General features: G+C 47.5%; 1 protein-coding gene across 1 annotated transcript; it reads right to left on the bottom strand.

Moving 5' to 3' along the window:
- Positions 1–7,375: 7,375 nt before the first annotated feature.
- slc35d3 (solute carrier family 35 member D3) lies at positions 7,376–11,720 on the bottom strand (the record flags this gene model as incomplete). The annotated part of the gene is made up of 4 exons (XM_079753599.1): positions 11,394–11,720; positions 10,240–10,450; positions 9,056–9,213; positions 7,376–8,155 (listed from the first exon to the last, which is right to left on the bottom strand). The coding sequence occupies exons 1-4, from the start codon at positions 11,616–11,618 to the stop codon at positions 7,376–7,378; spliced, it is 1,374 nt and encodes a 457-aa protein (XP_079609725.1). The 5' UTR covers positions 11,619–11,720.
- Between the last annotated feature and the right edge of the window lie 542 nt (positions 11,721–12,262).

The following is a 12,262-nucleotide window of genomic DNA, read 5'->3' as shown; positions in this document are numbered from 1 at the left end:
GCACGTTAAGTCCTCTCCCAGAATTCCCCAGTCACCACGGCGACAGGGGCGGGGATAGAACCTCCATGCAGTAAAGGGCCACTCCATAGGGTGAATTTCGAAAACGTCAACATTTCCATGTAGTGAACAAAACCTACTTATTGATGCTTGATTTTCCCATCACAAACATCTAGGTGTTACACATCTGGTTGGCCACTCGCACTTGTGACGTCATTAATGGGTCGATTGTTAAATGGTAATGACACCTGGAAAGGGGGCCCTTCAAAATGTTCACATGGGACCATGAAAGGGCGTGTGATTTGTGATGTCACAAATTGCACCGTCTGCGTCCACGTCAGCACCCCAACACAGGGAGATGTTGAGGAGGCTCCATTAGGAGGAGGTGTCATCAGGCACCATCAGCTGGGAAGGCCCCCTTCCCAGCCGATCTTGTCTAGCCTGGGGCCCGCATAGGAAAAACCCAGGGAATCCCTCGGGAGGAAGGAACTCCCTTGGACTGGCTTGAGATGGGTTGCTATGGCGACCCCGCATCAGAAAAGGATAAAAGGATGGATGGCTCTTTCTATTTGTGAGGACGGCCACAGTGGTGGTGCATTCTGGGGGAAAAGGGATGGATGGACGGATGGCGAAATGTGAAGACAGCCCTTTGGCTGATGAGTTCTGGCACGCGGAGGGATGGGGGTGGGGGAGCTGGATCTGTTGCGCCAAGATTAGCGAGTAGAGGTCTTATCTCTGCGGAGGGTGGAGGGGGCTTCCCTGAGGTCGATACGGATCTGTTTCATCATCAAGGAGGAGCGTTCTGCTGCATGGAGCCCCCCAGAAGACTCCTCCGCTTCCCCTCTCTCTCCCCTGTCTCCTTCCTCTCTCTGTCGTTCCCTGTCCTCTCTTCTTCCTCCTTATGCACCCTTACTCCATCCACCTCCCTCCCCCCTTCCTCTTCCTTCCCATTTTGCTTCTTCTTACTCTCTTCCTCCTTCCCCTCTCTCATTCCATTTCCCACTCTCTCCCTCCCTCTCTCCTCCCTCCACCTCTCCCTCCTCTTTTCCTACCCTCTTCTACTCCACTCTTCCTTCCTCACTCTCCTCCTTTGCCTCCCTCCCTCTCCTACAACTTTAGATGACTAGATCAAGAAACACGGCATCTCTTTCTCACACACACACACACACACACACACACACACACTGCATCTTTATTTCAACTACGGCAAAAAGGAACAAAGGGGGTGGGGATGAAAAGCTTACAAAGGTTTTTCCCAGAGCGGGATGTCTACTCTTGCGGGGAATCCCTCCTTGGCCAGAGCCTTGGGAGGGGGGAGACACAATACAGCAGAGGAGAGCAGAGCAGCCAACCCGGGGAAAAGGGGTAGCTGCGGCTAACCTTATTAGCTCCTCTTTCTCTATTGGGAGTCCTTCACACTCAAGCAGTCTTCATGTAATCCTCCCGGTTCCTCTTTAATAAAACGCTCGGCCAGACGCCGCTTACCGTGCTTAAGTGTGTTACCAGCTCCCACCCTGCTCACCTCGGGGGCCGACGGCAGCCTTATGCAGGCCGGGGGGCTAGTGGTTAGTCCCTGGACTGCAGCAGCTGATAGTGGTAATGATGGTCAATTACCTTTAGAACTGCACTCTACCTGCCTGCCTGCGCTGTCCCTCCTGAGCCCGCTGGGGGAGCTCAGATTCTCTTGGTACTCTCACACTCACTCAAGCACGCACGCACACACACACACACACACACGCACACACGCAATAACACACACACACACACACACACGCACACACGCACACACGCACACACACACACGCACACACGCACACACGCACACACACACACACACGCAATAACACACACTAACACACACACACACACACACACACACACACACACACACAAAGCCAAGAGAGCATGACACTCACCCAACTCTTAAATGTCTCATCACCAGCATTTAAGCAGGAAAGAAAGTGAAATAAAAATTCAATCGCACACGCGTTGTGAAGATCAAATCTTCACAACGCGTGTTGTGAAGATCAAACACATGCAGGCCTCAACCATGTGCACACAGACACACACACACACACACACTAACAAATGTGCCGCCGTTAATCAGACGCGGGGTTAATGTCCCTGAGCATAACGACAATCATATCATCTCCTGGTCCCTTCGGATGTCGACCCCCTGCTTTGAGAAGTGTGTGGGTGGGAGAACCAAACACACACACACACACACACACACACACACACACACACACACACACACACACACACACACGGAACAGCAGGGGGGCAATGCCCTGAACATCACTACTTCTATCTACCCAATCGCCGCGTGTCTGGGTTTGCGTTTCCATTATGGCCGTGTGTGTTGTGTGGTTGTGCGGTACACATTGTTGTAGCACATTAATTTCCCTTGCAGAGATGAATGCGGCATCCATCTTAGGCTGCGGAGACATCTCGCTGATTAAATGGGACTTTACTTGGCAAGCAATATGCATCACGGCAGAGGGAAATTCATAGTGGGGGCAGTGGTCCGGTTACTTTGTTAATGAACTAAAATACAAGAGTTTTTGGTTTTTGTGCATTTCATCAAAACAGGCACTATTTTTCACAATTTGGAAATGAAAATAAGCTGTGTGAGTTTGTGTGGGATACTGCTTTCAGTTCTATGTTTATACACACAGAGTGTACACTGTTGATGTGTCAACCTTTTCCTGTACACTCACTTGAACATTGGATTGCAGACACACACACACACACACACACACACAAACACACACATCCACACTCAAGTGTAAAGTGCACGTGGTCCAGCTGGCTGTCGATGTCGTTGGGAGATGGATCGATACGCTGCAACTGTGAATGTGTCTCATAATTGATGGGTGACTGGAGAGTTTTCATTACGCTGGAGCACTAACAGCAGAATGACCACATACACACACACACACGTATTTTTAGTGTTCAAGTACCTAAACACATTTAGCATGATGCATGTTTCCATACAGGCTACTTGTGTATTGTTGCCTGGTAGTGGTCTTGCATGTACTTAAATAGCTTTAATAAATAAATGTAATTGCATTTGCTTTGGTGCACTACAGTGGAATAGGGGAGAAAGTCATCTTCACAGGTCCCCTGTTTGACCACCAGGTGTGAGAGTAATTAGCCACTGCCATGTGACATCTCAAGCTGGAGTGTCCACCCGGATTCATGGTGGGTGGATTAAGCCTACCAGTCGAAGGTCGACTGGGTAGGCTGGTAGACAGATCTGTCCATCAAACATCGGGGTCGACCCTCCCACTTGTGATGTGACTCGCAGGGCAGATTTTAAAAGAGCTTGTAATGGCCAATCAGACAGTGTGGTGAAATAGGGGCCCTTTTAAGTGACTGATATTGAATTATCGACTTCTTTGAAGTGTTTGAAGTGTTGTAGATGTATTAAGACCCCAATCCCAGTTGATCAGAGCCTGCACACTTCTGCCCAATATAGGCTTGATCATGAAGGAAACTAATTTCAATAACGTACATCATGTTGGACTGAGAAAAGACATCAAACGCTACCTTTAGATGGCAGAATCAAATACTCGACCACCCCATGAAGCTCTGAAATCAAGTGCTGCACAGAGGGTCCCTGATGAATAAAAGTAAGCCCATTGAAGTGTACATGATATAGTGATATCCCACCTGCAAAGTGCTTTCATGATTCAGGTGACGTCGCTCTTCATCGGTACATCGGAGACACCACAAAGAAAACAAACTGAAGATTTTGATGGTTCACTTTGGATTATATTCTGCATGAAAGGAAAAAGACAGCTTCAGTACATAAAGTAGTCACTTAACAAAAGCTTTTATCCAGAGAGATTCATACAGGTCCTCTTGGATACATAAACAAGGACTGCAGGCACTGGATCAAACTCAGTACCTGTCAGCCTGGGACTAGTGGTATAGCCTAAAGCATCCCACCAGTCACAGTTAACTCCTTTTGAGATGCAAAGATGATATGAATGAATGTACCAATAACATGAAGCCAAATTGAGTTAAGATATACTCAATTACATGATTTGCATATACAGTATCATTAAAAACCTTGAAAGTTCCTTGTTAATAAGGAGGCTAAAGGTTACCCGAGGGCTGAGGATAAGGATCTTCATCGATGTTATCTAACTCATTTCGGATCATGATTGCTCATTTAAATACATGAACACTAAGCGTGGCCTTCAGCTACATTTTTAATTCATATTTTGTTAAATAATTCCCAATAACCACTACCGACATCAACATTAGTGTTGTTAGAAAACCGTGTACACACAACCTATTCACAGACGGTGGAGTGCTGCAGTGAATCAGCTGTAGAGAATGCGGTCACGGTTTATCAAGAGGCAGACTGCTTGAGACTGATTTGAAATCAGAAGAGTACAAAAACTGAATTGTACATGCACAAAATGATTTGTACAATCTCATTATTTACCAAAAATGTAATTGTAATTATATCCTACTGCTAAATGGCAATTTGAGTCACTTTTATTTTAATTTCAGATTGCGTGTTCAGTTGTGCGTGTTCCCACTTTTTCAGGCATTACTTAAGACAATTGGGGTTGGAGGTCACCTCTCAGACCATTTGTTTGGGCTCAAAGGCACTTGCTTACCTTTCTGATATCAGTAGATCAACGTTTTTCTAACCATATACATTTTGCGTGTTTACCAATACTGAATTAGGAAACCTTATCTGTTTACATTTTGTGACCAATGATTTTGTAGCAAGTTAGTTCATAGGCAAGATATTGAGCAACAGGTATTAGTCACCGACCTACTATAGGCTGGCCAACTTTGGGTACCTGGCTGGAAGGGAGATTTGGACGCCATGGTCGTGGCGCGACAGCGCGTCAAATACAAAGTGAATCTGAGGCACTGCCAAACCCGAGGCCAGTCGGTGTTCTGACGATTTATGCTCCTGTGTCAGATTTTGCTACCTAGTGGTTCTGCACATGCCCACTATTGATCCTCGGTGTAGTATCGGTGTAAGATACACATAGTGCACCCCTGAAATCCCCAATAAAGATGTTATAATACAGTATCAAAATGTGCTCCCCGTTTTCTTACAGTGGACATGGGGAGAGAAGTGGTGAAATCATGGGGTCTCCTTTTCGGAAACAAGCCCCCTACTTGCTGCCCGCACCCACTTGTGGGAGTTAATTTGGGCTTAAATTATAAATTCTCGGCAGAAAATTTGTATTCTCCGTTCCTCCGTTCTTTTTTTATCCTGTGTATCCATGGAACAGCGCACCGTGATGGCAGCAAATGATATGTCGACGTTACGCTGATTGTCTGAAGGAGTTTGTGTGTCAACAAAAAGTAATCCCACCCCCCAAAATCAATGTTGGAGGGATGAGACTGATCTGTGTAGCCAATCAGAATGTGAGGTCAGGTGATCAGGATCCAGGCTATGTAGGACTGATGGTTCTGTGAACGTTCAGACCATCCGAGTTCCACACAAGCAGCCGACACCAGACACCGAAATGAAGATTATAATTATTTAATTTATAATGAATTACTACATTAATCTACTGTAGGATTAACTGAAACATAACCTGCTCTGTTGTTTGAGTCGCCATGATATCAGAACTGTTTTTCTGTAATCTTTGTAGGGAACTGAAAATGCCTGCTTGAACTGAACATGATTTTCGACATGACAAACACATCTTATTTGGAAATCCAGCAACACTCATGTTTATTGAATATGAATCATAACTGTGGTATAAAGATGGTACAGATTGGGGGATTTAGAATACCACAAATATGTAATCATTTTTTTGGCAGCTTCTGTGTTAACTCCCTAGAACCAATTGAACCATTTTTTTCAGTTTGCACACACACACACGCACACACACACACACACACACACACACACACACACACTCACACACACACACACACACACACACACACACACACACACACACACACACTCACACACACACACACACACACACATACACACACACACACACACACACACACACACACTCACGAAACCATAATGACTGAGGGTTGATTGGGAGTTTAATAATCTGTGTTATTGGGATTAGAAGGTGGGTACATTACATTAAACAAACAGATGTTTCATAGAATTCAGCCCACGGCACCTGCAGCTCTGGAAATTGAAATTTTAAATGGTTTCATATCCAATTTCCAAGCTCTCTGCCGTCACAAAGACCAGTGGGAGGTTAGCACATGCTAGCCTGAATAAGCCTGCACTTGGCCCAGGCATTGAAGTGCTTTTACTTAGTATAAAAAATGAATTCCATGGAATGGTAAAATCATGAAAACAAGTAGAACCGCAGAGAAAAGTGAATTATGTTTTTTCAACGTAAGCATGATGTTTTTGGTTAGTTCTTACCATCATAGAGTTGCCATCGGAAAGTTGCTATCGAACAGTTCCCGTGGGGGAACTGGGTTTGTAAACATATTTTGACATTTTGACTATTTCTGTGCGAAATAAAGGCAATATATTGGCCATTTTTAGCAACCTCATCACCAGACGACCAAGAAAATCCTTAACCAAAACATAATAATCTCTAATCTCAATTCCTGAAAATCCCTTTCTGGGATCACTAAAATACTATGTTATATTAATGATGACACTTTTAAACTTCAAACTTCAATCCTTGAACATATCGATGTCCAGGTTGACCCACAAACATACAACCATAGAAGCTGGTCCCTGAATCTCACCATTTGTGACCTAATTCATGAAATAAATCAAATGTGCAAAGATTATTTTCTTTATTTTAATAATCCAAATGGAAAACCTATGAAAAATAAGTATTTAGCTGAATTCTTTGTTCCCTCTGCTTTAAAGGAAAATGTTTAAGGCTAACTGAAACGACAAAAGGCTGAACAATAGCACCTAAACCATATCATTTCATAGACTGATGGAGGCAAGACACAAGTTATGGTTCAGATAGGGCGTAAAATTAGAATCCTCTTATTTCCTTTTGCTATTTTTCACTTTTCCCGTGCAAACACGTTTCCAGAATAATGTTTGTTTTTTGTATTGTCGTACGTGCCATTGCATGCTTGTCGTCCCTAGGGGCACCGAATGTTGAAAACATGTCCGACGCGTCCAGCAAGCTTATCTTTTCGACATCACGACACTGGAAACCATTTTGCATTGCAGCAAGCAAGCTAGCTAGCTAGCTTGCTAATTTGAGTTGATTGAGACGTTAGCCTCTGTGGGTCTCTCTCTCGCCCTCTTCTTCCATGTCTGATCGGGGTCTCTGATCCCACCTTCATGCTCCAGAACAGTTCTGCTCCCACCGTCCCCCTAGTCCCATCCGCCTTCCCTTCCCGTCCCCTCTCTAGAGATGACCTCCGGGCCGCTGCGGCGTCACGGACTCTGTTGCTCCATGTTGTCGATCAGCCCCGGCTCCTTCTTCATGAACTGCATCTGTTTCACCGACCTCATCACCCCGGCATAGCTGTCTCCCAGGATCTGCCCCGGGGCGGGGGAGGAGACGGGACGCTCCTTCTGGAGGTGTTCCCGCTGCATCTCCGTAATCTCAGCCTCCGTCATCTCTGGAAGGGCCACGCCACCGCTCACGCCGACGCCGCCGTCGCCTCCTTTCTCCGCCTCCCACGACAACCCCTCGCCGTCCCCCCCGACTCCCCCGTTCTCCGCCGGCTTGGCCCCGACGCCGACGCCCGCTCCTCCCCCGGGCGGGCTGCCGGAGGTGGTCACGCTGGCGGGGGGTCCGCCGCCGTTGGACAGCCCCTTCCCCTGGTAGGGCGGGCCGGTGGGCGAGCCGGCCTCCTGGGTCTCCTCCAGGTCCTCGTAGGTGCTCTTGTGGCGCGTCTCGGCGTACTTGACGCAGCAGTAGATGATGGAGCCCAGCGTGTTGACCACCACGCCGGCCACGAACAGCTGGGTGGGCTGCACGTCGCTGAAGGCCAGCATGCCCACGGTGATGGTGGCGATGCTCTTCACCACGCCCACGAAGCTGGTGGTGATGGCCGAGTTGATGTAGGTGCAGTGGAGCGTGGTGAAGTTCATGGCGCAGCCGATGAGCACGCACAGCAGGAAGAGGCCCACGATGGCCGGGTCCTGCCAGCCCACGTAGCTCCACACGTGGATGCCCTCCATGGACGCCATGGAGCAGACCAGCAGCACCTGGTGGCGGGAGGGAGGGGAGAGGAGACAGAGGAGAACCATTGAAAGGGTCAGTGTTGACGTTCAAAACGTTCAGAACGCTTCCCTTCCCTTCAGCTATGCTAACGTAGCTTCAACGTTTCGGGGGACAGCGGCGAGAAATATACAGAGAGCCCAAGGGAGATAATCTGTTCTTTGGCGATCACAAATGTAATTTACATTTCTAAATGTTCCCTTGAGCTGTGGGAATAGAGCTTCAATGTTCCTTCCACAGTAGAAAGGTAAAAAGGAGAGATGGAGAGAGAAAGAAATGAAAGGAGAGTTTGGAATAGCAAAGACCCCATAAACCATCAGGATTGTCTTTCATTAAAGAGGTCAGCAAGACACATCTGGCAATATGAAGTTTATATAAAGCTATCTTATGAATTGCTGACTGCAGTATAACTACCCCTAAGTAATACTTTATCATAATTCATCATAATTAAAGTTATTATATTGGCTTTATTAACAATCCATGAGTGGGCACAAATTATTGTGCACACACATGTGATTAATGTAGGAATTTAAAGACAAAATCAATACAACTCTGCTTATTTATAGACTGCTCAGCTCTGTCTATAAACCACGCACATACACGCACGTAGCACACACACAAACACACATTACGTGTGCACACAAACACACCACATACACATTACACACACACACACAGACACACACAGACACAAACATATGACGCACACACACACACACACACACACACACACACACACGCACACACACACACACACACCATCACATTGCACCCTTAATGCACACCCTACCAGACACACATTATACACTTCATCACACACAGCCGCAGAATGTGTTTGTTTGTGTGTGTGTGTGTGTGTGTGTGTGTGTGTGTGTGTGTGTAGTTACCGGGGAGGCCATGATAGCGATGGCATACTGGGCGGTGAGGGGTCCGTGGTTGCTCTCCAGGCTGGTCTTCTGGATCAGGACCAGGTAGGAAGCGTGGATGATCACCGTGAGGACCCCCGTCACGTAGCCATAGGGGTCACCTGTCAGGTCCCCCGCACCTGGGGGGAGAGAGAGAGGGAGAGAGAGAGAGAGAGAGAGGGAGAGAGAGAGATATTTAACATCACTTTCAGAGCCTCTTTTCCTCGTGTTTTCCATATGAGGAACCATGATACTCATCCAATGAAACTGCCTACTGCATGCCACACAGCTCAACCATTTGCCTTTGAACCGTGTTAAACTTTTGTCCCAACCACCGTGTTTTTTCGCACAATGTTTTATCCTGTCCACTAGAAAGCGAACGAGGCTGGCTCCATACCCGGCCCTCCTCCTCCTACAGACACTAGCCCTATACATCTCCACCTACACACAACACCTATAGCAGGACATCAGAGGAAAGCACCAAAGAACAGACACAAAGGCTCCGACGTACACAATAGACTCATCTTTTCATCATTAATTAATGGACCGGTTTATCAACTACGCAATTAATCGAGTCGCTTTGTGTTGAACGGTATAAGGGCGGCCTTGATCATTTAAAGTCAAAGACAGAGTCATGTCGTAGTGAACTACATCAAAGTTGGCGGTGAGTTTGGTTTAACGGGCCCTAACGGGCCCTTATCCTGATTGGCCCCAGCCGGCCAACAGATTGATTGGTGGGATGTAAGAAGAAAGTGCGGAGTGTGTTAAATCATCACAGGAGGGGCCGGAGAGGACGGGACCACATGTTAAGCACCACGGTGCCGGGGGCGGACAGCTGATATTACGAAGACAGGACAGGAACGGGTTGACTTTAGACTCATTAGAGAAGTATCAGGGAGGGAGGGAGGAAGAGGGAGAGGGAGGAAGGAGGAGAGAGAGAGAGGGGTGTGAGAGAGAGAGGGAGGAATGGAGGGAGGGAGGAAGGAAGGGAGAGAGAAGGAGAGGGAGAGAATGTGGGGAGTGAGAGAGAGAGTGGGGGTGGTGAAAAAGAGGCAGGGAGGACACATTTACACATTTATACCTTTGGTTTTTTGATGTGTTTGTGTGTGTATATGTGTGTGTGTGTGTGTGTGTGTGTGTGTGTGTGTGCGTGCGTGTGCCCGTACCAGCGAGTGCGGCGCCGGTGGTGGTGATGAGCACGGCGCCGGTCACCCCGATGGACGGGCGGCTGTTCTTCAGGAGGCACACGCTGATGCCCAGCGTGGCCAGCGGGAGGCAGCGTTTGAACACCACGTACATGGGCAGGCTGAGCCCCCGCAGGGACCACAGCGTCAGGGTGGACTGCAGCGTGGACAGGATGCACACGCTGCCGAAGGTCTGGGGGGGGGGGAACGTCAATGCAATTCAATTCAATTCAATTCAAAAAAGCTTTATTGGCGTGAGAAATATACATTTGCATTGCCAAAGCTGGTGACCAATAAAACAAACAGCGTTATAAAATGAAAAAGTAAAAAGTTAAGGTATATCACTGGCAGTCACTGTCTGTCTGCCAGCCTGTCAGTCAGTGTGTCTGTCCGTCACTAACAGGACCGGCATTGTGGTTGCACTGCTTTATTATGTTTTGTTATGTTACTTGCACGCGCTCTCTGTGTCTCGCACCCGCGCAAACACACGCACACACACAAACGCACACACACGCCTACACACGCACACACACACACAAACGCTCGCATGCACACACACACACACGCACACACACACGCACACACACACACCCACACACCCCCACACACACACACACACACTCAGAGTCATAAAGCCATCATTCAGTCAGTTAAACAGTCAATCAAGGGAACCAATCACTCAATTATTCCTTCGACCAATTGGCCAGTCAGTCACTTATAGTTGGCCTTAGTCCATAATCAATCAATGGACTTCCTAAGAGCCTTGGGTCTACGTGAAATAAATATCAAGTAATAATACAATCATAAAGCTAGTCCAATACAGACAAAAGTAGAAAGTTCTAACTTCATACAAAAGCTATTTTAATGCAAAGGATACACATCATGTTAATTAAGAAATGAAATCCATATTAACAGGCTTCAATTATATGAAGTATCTATAAAATACAATACATTTAACCTAGGCACCTATGTCAGGTGACATATTGATACTTATTGCATTATTCATTTACAGACCTTGTCGAACTCTGCTTCTGGAAGAACCTCTATTCCATATTGCATTTTTTTTTTTTTTTGCATTAGCGTATCCCAACGATCACGACACTGGACAGAACACAGACTCGGTGTGAGGGGTTTACCTTGGCCAGCTGGAAGTCAAACGGCGGGATGTCCACCTTCCCCAGCCGCCGGAGCACCTCGAGCGTCACGGCGGCGGCGGAGCTCGTGAGGAACTGGATGATGGTGAGGTAGCGGAAGTTGTACGAGGAGATGAGGAACTTCAGCAGAATGTTCAGAGAACCGGAGAACACCCCGTGCGCCACGGCCACGGAAATCCCGACACCGCGGCCTTTGAACATATCCATGGTGGACCCTGGTCGTCGGAGGCCACACAACCTAAGAAAACAAGGTCTAAAAAGTGTTTCTGCTGTAAAAAACTTTTGTCTTAGAGAAGCACAAGGTGTGCTATTTTGGGGAGGGGCGGGGTTTGGGGGGACAGGCTCCTCGCGTGCTCTGCAAAATCACGCACGGCGCACCGGCACCGTTCCTCTCGAGCGCACCGTCGTCAAACGTCCCGCTGTCTTAACAACTGGCGAAGAGAAATGATCGATTGGCATTCAGGATTATTCAATACAATATTCTGTGTGATGAGGAGAAAGCCAGCCGGCGAATGGCAGGCAGCTTCCAGAGAGGTTGGAGAGAGGTGATGGTGTGTATGGCGGGGGGGGAGAGAGAGAGCGAGAGAGAGAGAGAGAGAGAGCGAGAGAGAGAGAGAGAGAGAGAGAGAGAGAGAGAGAGAGAGAGAGAGAGAGAGAGAGAGAGAGAGAGCGAGAGAGAGAGAGAGAGAGAGAGAGAGAGAGAGAGAGAGAGAGAGAGAGAGAGACTAGGCCTACTTGGGACAGTTGTGCTGACGTAACTCGGTGCCTCTCTCTTTAATTCGGGTCCATTTCAAACTAAAAGTCCACTTTCCGCGTCACTTTTCGATCCGTCCTTGACTTTTTTTTCCCGG

The sequence above is a fragment of the Pollachius pollachius genome (genome assembly GCF_949987615.1).
Source record: "Pollachius pollachius genome assembly, chromosome: 16".
NCBI classification, from domain to species: domain Eukaryota; kingdom Metazoa; phylum Chordata; class Actinopteri; order Gadiformes; family Gadidae; genus Pollachius; species Pollachius pollachius.
The sequence above is the reverse complement of the archived record's forward strand: the minus strand, read 5'-3'. Positions and strand labels throughout refer to the sequence as shown.